Source organism: Schistocerca nitens, chromosome 1, assembly GCF_023898315.1.
Source record: "Schistocerca nitens isolate TAMUIC-IGC-003100 chromosome 1, iqSchNite1.1, whole genome shotgun sequence".
Taxonomy (NCBI): domain Eukaryota; kingdom Metazoa; phylum Arthropoda; class Insecta; order Orthoptera; family Acrididae; genus Schistocerca; species Schistocerca nitens.
In genome coordinates, this window is record NC_064614.1 from 66,014,439 (window position 1) to 66,030,475 (window position 16,037).

At 39.3% G+C, this 16,037-nt stretch overlaps 2 protein-coding genes across 2 annotated transcripts; one reads left to right on the top strand and one right to left on the bottom strand.

The window, feature by feature from the left end:
* Positions 1-5,253: 5,253 nt before the first annotated feature.
* LOC126236102 (ARL14 effector protein-like) lies at positions 5,254-7,384 on the bottom strand. The gene is made up of 2 exons (XM_049945584.1): positions 6,670-7,384; positions 5,254-5,318 (listed from the first exon to the last, which is right to left on the bottom strand). Exons 1-2 carry the CDS (start codon positions 7,382-7,384, stop codon positions 5,254-5,256), a joined length of 780 nt encoding a protein of 259 aa, XP_049801541.1.
* Positions 7,385-8,233: 849 nt separating this feature from the next.
* On the top strand, positions 8,234-10,302 carry LOC126234561 (uncharacterized). Its single transcript, XM_049943268.1, has 2 exons — positions 8,234-9,850; positions 10,083-10,302. Exon 1 carries the CDS (start codon positions 8,400-8,402, stop codon positions 9,834-9,836), a length of 1,437 nt encoding a protein of 478 aa, XP_049799225.1. The 5' UTR covers positions 8,234-8,399; the 3' UTR covers positions 9,837-9,850; positions 10,083-10,302.
* The last annotated feature ends 5,735 nt before the right edge of the window (positions 10,303-16,037 follow it).

The window sequence follows — 16,037 nt, forward strand, 5'->3', positions numbered from 1 at the left end:
TAACTGTCACCACTGATCGTTAGCTTCACTTAAAATTCACCATGCCTGTTTATAGCCATACATACTACACATTGGACCTCTTACTGCAAATTTGTTATGATCCAGTAAGTGTTTGTACGGTGGGAGAATTTAATGTTAGCTTCTCCTGTGTTTCATGGAACTGTTCAACGTTAAACGGATTAATAATCTGTCATTGTAACTAGATAGTAATTTCTCGTGTATCGGTGGCGCTCGCCACCAAGTCATGCTCGACAATGTGGCGAGTGATGAGCGTATCAGGAAGTCTAGAGCGAGCTCGAACTCGACGAGTATCATTTGCCCAGTGCTATTGACAACTTTCCGTGCCACAAGATTGTCACGAAACATCCATATAAAGCGTGGTGGAAACGAAAGACGTGTGTGAATCAGTGTAGATTTAATAAGCCTTAATTAATGAGAGCAAGAAGGTAAACAGCATTTGAGAACCGCCGAGATAGGGGGAGCGAATGAACTCTCACTGGATTATGTACACGGAAACTTTGCGTCACAAGCTGTAGTGTTTTCAGCGAAAATACGGAATTAGCTCCTCACTTGGACGATACACGCCAACTTGGCTAACTCGGCGAAAACAAAGGCGAGCAGCCGCTGCAATTCTCGCGAGCGGCGCGCCCCCCTAATCCAGGCGGAAACATCAAAGGCATTCTTGGCGCGACTTGAGCGAACGGCTACAAATTTCTCGCCACTCCGAGGAGCCCGGCCCGAGTGCCGCCGACGAGATGAGGAGCTGTAGCTGGAACTGGAACTGTAACTGGGGCTGGAGTGCCTCGCCTTGTTAGCCGTGGAGCGGGCGCTTCAGCCCAACTATTGCTTAGTCGGGTCGAAGCACTCTCGGTAATAGCTCTAGTTCCACTCCTGGTCGTTTGTCATCTCTTATTCTATAAGTTCTTCGAAAAACTGTTGACGAACCGCCGCACTGTTTGCCTTCAGTCTTTTTTTTCAAGACGAAGTGGTACGGGGCAGCAGCAGCGATGACTTTCTCAAATGTCTTAGTCATGGAGGAAAATTTCTCTTTGCTGACAACGCTAATATCATAGTCACTGAAAAAGCAAGGGAGTTCCTTGCATGCATGTCCTAAGGAACAGGCAGTGCAGCTACTGCAATTGTCTAAAAATACGGGGAATAGAAGCCACCTTTGGATCTATAATGGAATGACGATAATGAAAATTTGTGCCAGACTGGAACTCAAGCCGAATTTCCGTATTTATGCGACCGGCCATCTTGACCCGTTCGGCCATCGGAGCAGGAATGACGGTCAGACCCAAACTTTGATATGTCGTCATCCATTTGTCACAATTTGTTCCCGTAACTTACGTACATTACATTTCAGATTGATTTTATGATGGTTAGGCAGAGATTTAGGAACCAGACTTTAAACTGTAAGATATTTCCAGAGGCAGAGTAGACCACAATTTATTGGTTATGAACTCCAGATTACAACTGAAGAAACTGGAAAAATGTAGGAAATTAAGGAGATGGAACCCGGATAAGTTGAATGAACCATATGTCGTTGAGAGTTTGGTAGGGAGCGTTAGGCAACGGTAGAATAGGGGAAAGGAATACAGCAAAAAGACGAATGGGTAGTTTTAAGTGGCGAAATAATGAAGGCAGCAGAGAATCAAATTGGTAAGAAGACAAGGCCTTCCTTGGATAACACAAGAGATACTGAATTTAATTGATGAAAGGAGGAAATTAAAAACTGCAGCAAATGAAGCAGGCGAAAGGGAATACAAACGTTTCAAAAATGAAATCGACAGAAGTGCAGAATTGCTGAGCAGAAATGGCTAGAGGACAAATTTAATTTAGAAGCATATTTCACCAAGGGAAGGTAGATACGGCCCACAGAAAAATTAAAGAATCCTTAGGGGAAAGGAGAAGCAGCTGTATGAACATCAAGAGTTCAGATGGTAAACTAGTTGCAGTGCGGCACGTTACTTTTTACCGCCCTGCCAGTGTCCAGCAATGTTCATTTGTCTAGCTAAAAGCTGTAGTAGAAAATACTAGACCACTACTGTCTACTGCAGGTCGCGACATACATAGAATTTTCCGGTAAACGGGATGTGGCTAGCTACTGAAATAAAAGTTTTAACTCGGCAATGTAAGTTTTAAGGTGTATTTTTACGATAAAGATCACAGTTAATACTGCCAAGTCCGTACTAAGTGTCTACACAATGTAAAGTTCCCACGCACACCACAATCACACACGTAGCCAGTTTATGGTATTTACACCCGATACCGAAGTTAATAGAGTTCACTAGATCGTTTAGTTATGAAAATGCTCTCTCAAATGTTGTGCACTCTGCTCTTCACGTAATACCTGTTCCAGTCTTAGATCGCACAACAAGCCACGCGGTTTTAACTAACAGTCAAAAGGAATAATGTTGATATTCCGTCCGAAATTCCACACGACTTCCACTATACCGTTAACTTAAATACGCTTTGTACTACTCCGCGAACTCATAATTAGCATTTTTCCGCGATTTTATAGTACTTTCGTCGGAACTGCTTTCAATGAGATGTTACTAGTTCGAACCCTCAGCCCTGACTTACCTAGATCACACCAGAGGGTTTGTTCCCAGCATAGATGGGCGTGAGCCTGCATTTTTCTGATTGGCTGATATCACAAACAGCAAATCAGGTTGCAGTATTATCCCGCGCTAATGCGCGCTGTACTTCAATGACCAATCATAGTAAAACATTTCTTTATATGGCAATTGCTAAGTAAATAAATTTAGAAAAGTATCAAATATAAAACTACTCCTTCTGAAATTACGGATTAATTTGTGTTCCACTTACGATTTATTAGTACCATAAACTGACTGCATATTTCATTATAGTAAATCACCTGTATAGTTGAACTGGTACTTCGTGAATAAACAGAACAATTTTCATTTACTTCTGTTCTTCTTCACTCATACAACACTCACACTGCTAATTACTACACATATAAAACAATTATAATTATGCAAATACATTAAATATTAGTCACACATAACTTTACAACATTGTTTTGACTACGACTGCTAGCACTGTCCGTCAACTGCTGACCTCTGCCGCCTACTAGTACAACTACGTGCAGCTCTGTAACTGAGGTCCATATCAGCTGGTGACATCTGTCGATGACTCATGCCTATAACGATAACGTCCTAACAAGTGACAGGAGCGATGCGAAGGCGCTACGCCTCACACCCCCTGTAATTATTAAAATTGTTGAAAACAACTTTTTATAATTTTACTACATCGCGACTGTCTCCTTACTCTCAAAACAAATGTGAAATTTGAAAATTACTAATCTAAGTTACAGAATTCTTAAGGGGGGACGTACATGAAAATGACCAAATTTGTGAAAAAAATTTTATTGGCTCTTCATTTACTACATGGTATTGAAATTTCAATTACCAAATATTACGTTCCAATTCCGCTTCTAAGGGGGAAAAAAATAATAATTTGTAATAGCTTGCACAGGGCGACGCCCCCCCCATCTTGGTCTTCATCCTCTCGTATATCTATTTATACTGCGTTTTTTTCCAGTTTTGTGCAGTCACAATGCAGGGAACGTTTGTGTACTACATCAAGAAGGCTGTGGAATAATATCTCTGCCGCTGGTTTTATATTCTTTGATTTATAGCGTTTGTTTACGAGTGTTTGTTTGGAATACATTTTTACGAAAGTTGTAAGTAGACTTGTTATTATATTTTGCAGCATGCCGCGTTCTAGTAAGGTGTTTAAAAAGGTTAGAAAGTGTCAAGCTTCTCGATGTAGTAAAGACAACTTGAAAACCAGCCCCATAATAACAAATGGAAACGATACTTCAACCAAGAAAGCGAGTGCTTCGAGAAGGAAAATTGACAGCTGGGTCATTCCATGCCAAGTGGTCTAAACCTTCCCACCATCATGTCTCCAATTTTCTTCAAATTTTATCTGTAGCACTAGTCAAGTGCTAAATTAAGTTTCTCAAGATTTCAAGCCTCTAGCTGCAATACTTGCTGATCTAGACCCCCTTGTCTGAAGGGTAGTAAGTTCGCATGCGCGCGACATCAGACAAAATGCCATTTTTGGGGTCTCATAAAATTGAAACCAATTCATAAGAATGGTTAGTAAGATGAGACCCTGTACAGTTTTTTGTGCTGATTCAAACGAAATTAATTATAAGATTACTGATGCAAAATCCGGTCAAACAAGTCGACTCAAAGTGTACCCCTAATTCTGTCGTGACTTAATGCGACAAATTTTGACCAATATTCAGACTGCAATAATTTCCTTGCAGATAAAGATATGGACTTGAACTTTTTACCAAGTCTTATCTTTGTGCTGGACATAATACAGCTGGATTTCCAACTACCCAGGCTTTATAGTCGCCTTGCAAAATCTCTTCAAATTTGGCAGTGTCAGCGCAAATGGCTTTATTTACCAAAGTTCAAAGCCCATTACTACAAAATAGTCAGCCTGGATTTAATTGTGAATAGTATCATCTGAAAGAGAAAATTTTGCTCTACAAGATGGATATATTTTTCTTTTGCAACGCTTCCATTAAGTGCTTATTTACTCAGGTCAAAGTATCTTATATTTTGTGTGCGCAGTGCCCTGCGTTGGTCCATGATGGCTGAGCCATTACTGGTTATCACAATAAAACCAGCATCCCCATCGCCATAGGGGCCACGCCCGATAGCCATGCAGTAACAGCCACGGGTGGGTATCTTTACTGCAGGTTCCCAAGCCTGATTACAGGGTGTCTTTACCACAGGATCCCAAGCCTGATTGTGGGTTTCTTTATGCAGGTTCCCAAGCCTGTCTTCCTCAGTTACTTCATCATTCTGAAAGCATCGTTGATTTGCAAGAGAATGCTTTCAGGAAAACTGTATTGCCGACCAGATGATGTCACTGATGGAGCTGGAATAACACCAATGATAAGTTGTTCTGGAATCCAGCAAGTATCACGTCTTAAGGGCCAATAAAATGAACTTGCAGGACCATGAGGATGCATAAAGCTTATGAAAGCATCTTTCTGTTCGACTGAGATTTCAACGATGTTTCCAATCCACCATTTCTTTTCATAAATGCAAGCAACATACTGCCCAGGCTGAAGATCCATGACTTGAACTACTAGTTCAGCAGCACTAATTTTGGCCAAAAAAGATGTCGCATCATTTGAAACTCTACTGACCTGAATTGTCGTCATATCAATGGGCAAAAAATGGTGGTTTTCTCTTGTGCCAGCTAGAGTGTGCCCTTGCAGGAATCTTTCTTCTTGAGAAGCTTTTTCTTCTTCAACTTCCTCTTTGCTGATGAAAAAGAATTTGATTCCATTGATATTATCATTGCAGAAGTTGAAAAGATCTTTGGGTGTTAGAATCTGGTTTTCATATGGACGTTGCAAACTTGCTCTTGCTGCCAACCGTTTTGTTGTGCCTCCAATGCCATCACAAGGCGACTTTCCATGGCTTGTTCCAAAGAAATTCCATTCTGCTGTTATTTCAAAATCTTCTTTGTGATAGCATAAGTTGAGAAAATTCTTGAAATTCTTATATTGTGCAGCTGAACCATCACTGAAGTAGTGGATGTGGCTTATTTTGGAAAATTGCATCTTCAGGTAATTGATTACTTTTCCAATGTAAACATGGACAGTAATCGTATCGTGTCGAAGGCAGTCACTAATAACACAAAGATTCACACATTGCACCTCTTCGTTTTCACAGTAGTAGACTACAAATGGATGAACTGTTGCTTGACTGTTTTCCCAGTGAAAGCCTTGCACTGCATCTTGAACAATAAATGAATAGTTTTCAGCAAAATCCATTAGTATTATGAATTCGCCTTCTTTCAAATCAGTTTTGAGAGCTTTCAGGTGCTGGCTTTGATGCTTGGCAATGTAGTGATGACAAGACAGGTTCCAAATTTTTGCTGCAATATCTTCAACATACTCTTCTGTTGAAAGCTGCTTTGTTTCTAAAGTATCCCTGTCGGTATGAATCCATTGTTTGTACTCAATCGGTTCTTCAGGGTCATTATCTTCAAAATATGTTGCAATAACTGCTTCTACACCTTCTGGACCAGGGCAGTTTTCACAACGATGAAGCATACAATCCTTGTTTTCCAAGCTGCAAACAGCTTTGCTAAGAATTTCCTTGTAGTCTTCATTGATTGATGCACCAGTGAGCATAAGCTTGACATTTTGGTGTATTGTACAGACACAAACTGAGTGCATTCCAGCAGAGCCAACTGTAACACACCATTTTGGTCTAAGCTCGCAAAACTTTGAGAAGCCAATTTCTGGTCCATTTTGCTTCTGATAAGACACGTACATTTCCTTCAAATTGCAAAGCAACAACCGCTTTTGCTTGTACACCTTTGTTCCTGAAATTCTCACAGGCACACAGTCTTTCTTCCCTGGACAAAGTCTGCTGAATTCGTCATCTTGAAAAAAGTCATGTACTTTCTGGACAACTTCATCTGAAAGCTTCCTTCCTTGCCGATTTGCTGGAAAAGCTAGAACACCTTGCTCATTCTTCAGTTTTCTCGCTTGCTTTACCATTCTTTCTGATACATTAAATGCTGTTGTCGTATCTTTAATTGTCCAGCTTCTTGGAACCAAGGTCAATATTTGAACTTTTGTCCTACGATTTGACACTTTACATTTTTCTTTCAACTCTTCTATAAGATTATCAAGATCTGCACAATTACTGCATGGGCGACTTTTACTTGAACTTGGCTGTTCATCGTAATTGATTCCTACAGCAGCAGCAATTTGATTCCCAATTAAACTTTGTGCATCCAAGATCTTTCTTTTTGCATAGCTTGGCTTATCTCTTTTACTTAGTTGTCTTCTTTTCAATGGTGAAGCACCAATAAATGATAAACTTTTGTTGATGGCTGGTTCAGTTTCATCCGTTGTGAAATCTTGTTCAGATTGGGTTGATAGTGATGATGAATCTTCTAGCTTTTGGTTCAGTGCCGACATGCAGCGAGGGCAAAGCTTCTGACCAGGTTTTATATCAATCACTTCTTTTTTCTTTAACAGGCAAAGTTTGGCAGCTGTTTCATTATCAAGCAGTCTAAGTCCAGCTTTTACATTGTGATTCCTCTTCTTGAATGGATTGCAACATTTCTTTTGCATCGCTTGATATTCATGTAGGAAGAGGGCTTCATGGTGGAAGCAAATGATGGAATTTTCGTCAAGTTTGGCTTCTGAACGCGAAACAAGCAATTTCTGGTCACATTCTGTGAAATCACTAAACGCTTTGAATCCAGTCTTCTTAGCATAGAAGATAACATGGCACTTTGATGCAGCAGCATCTTTTCCAATTGAACAGGGGGCCAACGATTCTTCTTCTTCATTAACTTCTGACATCTCTCACTGGCCAATCACTGAATAAAACACGAATGAAATATCCAATTATATCAGTAATTCTAAGCGACTATTAAGATTCAAATTCCTAGAAATGAAGAAAAATTAGTGCATCGCGCATACAAAATATAACAACTTTGATGTGAGTTAATGAGTACTTAATGGTCGCGTTGCAAAAAAAACAAATGTCAGTCTTGTAGAGCAAGATTTTCTCTTTTAGGTGATACTATTCACAAGCAGATTCAGGCCAACTATTTTTTAGTAATTGGCTTGAAACTTTGGTAAATTTTACCGTTTGTGCTGACACTGCCTAATTTGAAGAGATACTGCAGGGCGACCATATGGCCTGGATCATTGCAAATCCGGCTGCATTATGTCTAGCACAAGCATGAAGCTTGGCCAAAAGTTCAAGTCCATATCTTCAACTGCAAGGAAATCATTGCAGTCTTAATATTGGTCAAAATTTGTCGCGTTGTGTCACGACAGAATTAGGGGTACACTTTGAGTCGAGTTATTTGACCGGGGTTTGCATGAGTAATGTTATAAATAATTTCGTTGGAATCAGCAAAAAAAACTGTACAGGGTCGCATCTTACTAACCATTCTTATGAATTAGTTTCGATTTTATTAGACTCCAAATATGACATTTTTTTTATGTTGCATGCACACGGACTAAGTACACTTCAGACAAGGGGGTCTAGATCAGCAGCTATTGCAGCTAGAGGCCTGAAATCTTGGGAAACTTACTTCAACACTTGACTAAAGCTACAGTTAAAATTTGACGAAAATTGGAGACCATGATGGTGGGAACTTTTTTCAGTTTTAGACCACTTGGTGTGGAATGACCCAGCTGTCAATCACTTGATGATTGTGGCTCAGACACTCAAGCTACTAGTGGTTTTAGGCTTATTGATTTGAAAATACTATCTGATATTATATCATCTGCTTGTGTATGTGCTGACTGTGGTGCAAAAAGTTTGAGATTATATGACGAAGAAAACAGAATTGGAATAGTGTGTATGTTGCATCTTACTTGTGAAAGCTGTCATTCAGACACTGCTTTTAGAACTTCGGCATCAAGTAACCGGATATATGAAGCAAATATGCGTTTAATATATGGCATGAGATGTTTGGGCATAGGCAGGGAAGGTACCAGACTGTTTTGTGGGATCATGAACATGCCACAACCAAGTGCTAGGTACACCACTGGAAATAAAACACTGCTAAGTGCTCTTCAAGAGGAAGTGGAAGAAAACTTGAAGTCCTCTGCAAAGGAAGCTGTGAAGATGAATAGTGAACTAAAGACAGAAGCAGATAACACGCCAGACACCGATTTGTGTGTGTCATGTGATGGAACGTGGATGAAGCGTGGACATACATCACTGTATGGAGTATCATCTGTCATTAGTGTTGATACTGGAAAAATTCTTGACGTTCAGGTAATGAGCAAATATTGCTATAGCTGTGTACTCGGAAAGAGAGCTGGTGAAGTGGAAGAAAATAAGTGGCAGGTTGAACACAAGAAAGTGTGCTGTAGAAATTATTCTGGTTCTAGTGGTGGAATGGAACCTGCAGCTATGAAACTTATGTTCCATCGAAGTGTGGAAAAGTACGGTGTTAGATACACAAAATACCTTGGTGATGGTGACTCCAGCTCCTTCAAAACTGTTTTGGAAAGTGAACCTTATGGTCCCCATTGTGCTATAGAAAAGTTGGAATGTGTTGGACATGTGCAAAAACGAATGGGAGGCAGACTTTTAAAATTGAAACGTGAATTGAAGGGCAGGAAACTTGAGGATGGAAAACTTTTAGGTGGTCCCAACAGACTCACAGACAAAGAAATTCATTCTTTACAAGTGTACTATGGCAAGGCAATAAGGGACAACAGTGGAAATTTGAATAACATGCAGAAGGCTGTGTGGTCTATTTATTTTCATAAACTATCCACAGATGACAAACCTGTACATAATTTGTGTGACATATCGTGGTGCAAATTCAAGCAGGCTGAGCGTGATGGCATGAACTATTCACACAAGCACAGTTTACCTGTGGCTGTTTTAAGTGCTATAAAACCAACATTTAGGTGTTTAGCAGAGCCAGACCTCCTACGAAAGTGTGTGCATGGAAAGACACAAAACCCTAATGAAAGTTACAACTCACTGATTTGGAAACGTTGCCCAAAAACAACATTTGTTTCAACAATTATTGTTGAAATTGCTGCATATGATGCTTGTTTAGTTTTTAACAATGGTAATCTTGGAAGAATAAAAACTCTACAGAGGCTAGGATTTCATCCAGGAGCTTTCACCTATTCAATATTGAAGGACATCGATGACAAAAGAGTTGCTGCGGCTGATATTACAGCCAATAAAATTGAACAGCAGGTTAACCAAAGAAGACAAGCAAAGAAGAGACTGCTTGCAGATGAAGAGGAGTATGCATATGGCTTGCACTAGTTCACACAGAGACGGTAAGACCTAATACAAACACTATCAAATCATTGATTCAGTTTTCCCGTAACTTACATTTTTATAACTTTATGTACCTTTTTCTCAAAAACCACAAAAGGTAGAGAAGTGAAATTTGGTATATGACTAGTCAGTACTATAGTGAAAAATTCTGTGGAAGGAATTTTCATTTAATAAAATAGTAAGGTATTTATGGTAGAAAATATTCCTTAAATTTGATATATTATTTTTCAGGGAAATTGGGAGACCCGTAAAAACTGAACAAAAGAAGATATAAAAATTCTGCTCCACAGAGTTTTGTAATTATTTGGTATGAAAGTGTGTACAAAAATTCATTAACATTGCTCTCACAGTTTTCTCAAAAAAGGAACATTTGTAATTACATTGTTGAAAAAAAATTAATTGTTAATAATTAAAGATGTAAAAGGTCAATAAAAATGAAAATTTAGGTTCATATGCGCATAACATTTCTTAATAACTGTACCAAATTTGGATTGATTATCTTAAAAAATTAGAGTTTTATAAAATACTTTTAAAATTACTGCAGTTTCGTGTACGTCCCCCCTTAATTCGCACTTGGCATACTAGCCTAATTAAGTCTAACATTTTACAAAACTTTTTGATTTTTTTAGGAAATATTTTACAAAACTTTACAACTGAACTAATTAACTTTTTCCTTCAAAATCAAACTTTCCAAAAATTGTGACTTAAAATAGTTCTTGTCCATTACAATTAAATTTTTCGCCTTTTACCTCCTCTTATTTACATGAACTCAATATTTCATTGAATCTCCACCCGCACTTTGATTGGTGTCCTGGTGTAATTTTGAAATCACTCCTACCTTACACGTTGCACTGCATAAGTGTCCTCTATCTCACGATTTTTCTCTTAGCATGTCACAACACCTTGGTTGGTTGGCGTCCATAACATTGCTCATTGGTCCACTCTCAGGCCAGTCCTTATTGTACAGTGGTTTTTACCTACAAAACATAGTTTCGTCTAAGACTACTAATATACATAACCGTCTCAACACATAGTATAAAATTGTTCTCCCTATGCTATACTCTTTAATTAACTATATTTTAACTATTCAAAGCAAATTAACAGAACATTTAACTCTTAAACTGCAAGAAAATTTGCATTTTCTTTTAAAGTTTTTAACTACTTCAGCAAAATTATGCGTTGCTATTGAAGGCATACACTGAAATCACTTAATTAGGTTAAATTCTGATTATTCCCTACCCACTAAACCTTTTCTCAAAACTTGACAACTACGGCAAAGTCTTTATGACAGCTTTTACCAGGTTCCATAAATACGCTTAACTTTATGATTTATAGTCATATGTACTCTCAGTTCTCTGTTACGGAATTCTTTCCTTGGGAACAAATGGACAAAATATTAAACTCAGTTTTTAGACTACAGCAGAAGGTCATGATAATAACAAACAAATATACTAGCCTAGCTTATCAAAGAGATACGATAAAAATACTGGAGATTTTACCTACTTCATGTTAGTACATTTTCTATCAGTTGTACACGTCAATAATAGTATTAATTATTACTAGACAAACAGCCCTGTCCATAATCATTGAACACGAGCTAGAATGAACTTGAATTTACGCATAAAGAATTTTCATAAAACTCAAAACAGCATTTTATAGCTGCGCGGGGTAGCCACGTGGTCTACGAGTCTTGCCACGGTTCACGCCCCCCCCCCCCCTCCCCCGTCGGTGGTTCGAGTCCTCCCTCGGACATGAGCGTGTGTGTTGTCCTTAGCATAAGTTAGTTTAAGTTACGTTAATTAGTGTGTAAGCCTAGGGACCGATGACCTCGGCAACTTGGTCCCATAGAACCTTGCCATACATTTCAAAAATCAGCATTTTCTACCAAGGAGTAAATCTGTGTATTAAATTGGAACAATCACATAAATAATGTTGTTTGGAAAGAAAACCAAAGACAGTGATTTATTGGTAGAACCCTTAGAAAATGTAGCATGTCTACTAAAGAGATGCTTACACTACGCTTGTCCACCTTCTTCTGCACTATTCTATGCGGTGTCGGAACCGCATTAGATACGGATAACTGAGAATATGGAAAAATTTCAAAGAAAGGCAGCTCGTTTTGTGTTATCGCGAAATAAGGGAGAGGGTGTCATAGATATGAAACACGAATTGGGTTGGCAATCGTTAAAACAAATGCGTTTTTTAGCTACGACAGGACCGTGTCACGGAATTCCAATCACCTTCTTTCTCCTTAGAGTGTGAAAATATTTTCTTCACGCCCACCTACACCGGGAGAAATGAGCACCACAATAAAATAAGAGAAGTCAGAGCTCGCACGGAAATATTTAAGTGTTCGTTTTGCCCTCGCTCTTCAAGACAGAAACGGTAAAGAAATAACTGGAAGGTAGTTCGATGAACCCTGCGCAGGCACCTAATTGAGAACTGTATATAGATATAGATGTTAAAGGAGATTTGAAGAGATTACTGGAACAAACATATTTAAAAATGCAGGTAAAATGTACTTGTTAAGCAAACCATTCTATACATTAAAGGATTAGTTAGACTACACATTCGAGAAATTTGGTAAAAGGTATACCACATACAAATATTATCAACGATACGCGTTTATATCATTTCACATCCCACCTCCAAACTATCTCTTTTCTTTTTTTTTCTTTTCTGGAAAAATGTACTCCCAAAGGTATATAATGTATAATACTAAGAACTAATTCTCTTCCTAAGGTCTGTTTTTTCTTCTATCGCGTCATTAGACAAAAGTCATTGCCCTCACAGAGGCATTCAGTGTACTCTACCCACTTATCCGCGCTATCCTCTGCAGGAAATTCCATTGCACCTTTACCATTACCGCCATTGCTTTTAAATACACCGAATGTTGTTTTGCTGAGTCACTCCTTCCAACAGTCAGTTCTCTTTCGATTTCCTTACATTTTTCATGCAGAAATTTTGCCTACTTACTATTTCATTCCCAAGTGACTTCTATCTCTGTATTCCTAATTTTCCCTGGACCTTTTTGTCCTTCCTTCTTTCGTTCATCAGCTGAAGTGTTTCCTTTCTTACCCACGATTTCCTTGCTGCTACATTTATGGTTTCTGCATTCCTTGTTCCAATTTCAAGGCTATCTCTTCATTCTTTAATTTTTCCGTATCCCACTTCTTGACACATTGGTAGTTCGTGACCAGTCTCCTAAACTTCAGCCTACTCTTCATCATTACTAAATTGTGAATCGAGTCTACTTGTGCTCCTGGGTACGCCTTACAATCCAGTATCTGATTTCGGAATCTCTGCCTGACAATGATGTAATCTAACTGAAATCTATCTATATCTTCCGGACTTTTCAAATATACCTCCTCCGCATCGTGTGATTCTTGAACATCATACTCACTATTACTAATTGAATTTAACTGCAGATTTCAATTAGCGTTTGCTCTCTCTCGTTCGTATTACCAAACCTTTCTCCTACTCCTTCCCCTACATCCACATCAGGTTTTTCATTTCTGTTTACGTACTGAATTACCTCTTCAGTTTCCTCATATCCTTTCTCTGTCTCTTTGACTTCTGCTCGCGACCTCGAAATGTACACCTGACCTGTAATTGTCTGTTTTGGTTTCCTGTCGATTCTCTAGAAAACAACTCTATCACCGAACTGTTCACTGGAACCACTCTGTGTCCTACCTTCCCACTCCAGTTATACCACTTCCAGCTGTTCTTGTTTTTAGGTCTACTCTGTACTCTTCCAACCAGAAATCCTAGTCTTCTTTCCATTTCACTTTACTGACTCCCATTATACCTAAGTTGGGCCTTAGCATTTTCTTTTTCAAATTTTCTACCTTCCTTACCACTTTCAAATTTCTGGCAATCCACTTTCCGACTCGTAGAACGTTATCCTGTCGTTGGTTATGCTATCTCTTTCTCACCGTCATCTCCCAGCTTGCAGTCGCCTCACGGGTTTGCGTATGGGGGACATGTCAGGAATCTTTTTCACAATGGAGAAGTCATCATCTTACTTATTTCAATAATAGGCCACATGTTTTGTGGATACACATTACCTGTCTTCATTGCAGTGGCTTCTATTGCCTTCTGCATTCTCAAGCCGTTCATCATTGCTGCTTCTTCCACCTTTCAGGTGCATTTTCCCAACCCAAGGGAAAGAGAGCGCCATGAAACTCTGTCCGCTCCTCCATGACAAGGCCGTTGACACACTGAAGGTGGCTTTTTATGCCTGAAGTTTTCGGATGCCTATATATATATATATATATATATATATATATATATATATATATATATATATATATATATGTTGTTGTGGTCTTCAGTCCTGAGACTGGTTTGATGCAGCTCTCCATGCTACTCTATCCTGTGCAAGCTTCTTCATCTCCCAGTACCTACTGCAACCTACATCCTTCTGAATCTGCTTAGTGTATTCATCTCTTGGTCTCCCTCTACGATTTTTACCCTCCACGCTGCCCTCCAATACTAAATTGGTGATCCCTTGATGCCTCAGAACATGTCCTACCAACCGATCCCTCCTTCTGGTCAAGTTGTGCCACAAACTCCTCTTCTCCCCAATCCTATTCAGTACCTCCTCATTAGTTATGTGATCTACCCACCTAATCTTCAGCATTCTTCTGTAGCACCACATTTCGAAAGCTTCTATTCTCTTCTTGTCCAAACTATTTACCGTCCATGTTTCACTTCCATACATGGCTACACTCCATACAAATACTTTCAGAAATGACTTCCTGACACTTAAATCTATACTCGATGTTAACAAATTTCTCTTCTTCAGAAACGCTTTCCTTGCCATTGCCAGTCTACATTTTATATCCTCTCTAATTCGACCATCATCAGTTATTTTGCTCCCCAAATAGCAAAACTCCTTTACTACTTTAAGTGTCTCATTTCCTAGTCTAATACCCTCAGCATCACCCGACTTAATTCGACTACATTCCATTATCCTCGTTTTGCTTTTGTTGATGTTCATCTTATATCCTCCCTTCAAGACACCATCCATTCCGTTCAACTGCTCTTCCAAGTCCTTTGCTGTCTCTGACAGAATTACAATGTCATCGGCGAACCTCAAAGTTTTTATTTCTTCTCCATGGATTTTAATACCTACTCCAAATTTTTCTTTTGTTTCCTTTACTGCTTGCTCAATATACAGATTGATATATATATATATATATATATATATATATATATATATATATATATATATATATATATATATATCTCGGGGCGGTTAGTAGACCCGCAACCGAGCGCCTCCCCAGGTGGCGGATAGGGGAATGCCTCCTAGATATAGGTGGTACCGAGGAAATGAAATACTCGGGGCGGACCAAAACTACTAGTAGCGTCTGTTCCCACAGTGGGCGGCTACAAAAGGCGTCTGCTCCACATGTCAGTGGCGGCCTCAACCAACCTCCTGATCTGGAAAGTCAGGTTGTAGTCGGCAGCATGCCATACATCCAACTACTAAACATCATGATGGTACAACGAGAAAAATCTCACTACCCCGGGCCCCAGTCAATAGACTGGGATCGTCGTGAGCATCGGATTCCGGGGGCTCACGGACATCATGAGAAGAATCGGAGCTTCTCAAACTCCCTCAAGACCAAACGCAAACACTACATCGGCACACTCAACGTGAACACACTGATGAAGACAGGAAAGATGAAACAACTGACAGACACTCTCGAAAAATTTCAAATCAAAATATGTGCACTGCAAGAAACACGATTCACAGACGAAGACCATTTCAACACGGAGAATTTCAGGATATACAAAGGAAAACCATCGAGACAACTGAAAAACCTAAGGCTTTTTGGCACAGGATTTGCAGTACACAGGTCCATCACGGACAGCATAATCGACTTTTCGTCACCAAACGAAAGAATCAGCACCATCACAGTGAAATCAGCCAATAAATCCTACACAATAATCAACGCACATGCACCGACTAATGACTACAACAGGAAAAATCCGGACGAAATTGATGACTTCTGGACGACAATGGAAGAAACTATCAGAAAAATTCCTGCACATAGAGTCAAAATAATACTGGGAGACTTCAACGCCAAACTCGGAAAAGAAAAGATATACAGACATATCACAGGAAAACATACTCCACACAAGGACACCAACAAAAACGGAAAACATCTGATAGAC

What these genes read in the sequence shown, in the direction of transcription:
- LOC126236102 (XM_049945584.1), bottom strand. Translation starts at nt 7,384, where the DNA reads ATGTCAGAAGTTAATGAAGAAGAAGAATCGTTGGCCCCCTGTTCAATT. An exon ending in AGAAGAGTTGAAAGAAAAAT is followed by an intron (nt 5,319 to 6,669) that starts GTAAAGTGTCAA and finishes CTTTTTCATCAG; the next exon opens with CAAAGAGGAAGTTGAAGAAG.
- LOC126234561 (XM_049943268.1), top strand. Translation starts at nt 8,400, where the DNA reads ATGTTGCATCTTACTTGTGAAAGCTGTCATTCAGACACTGCTTTTAGA.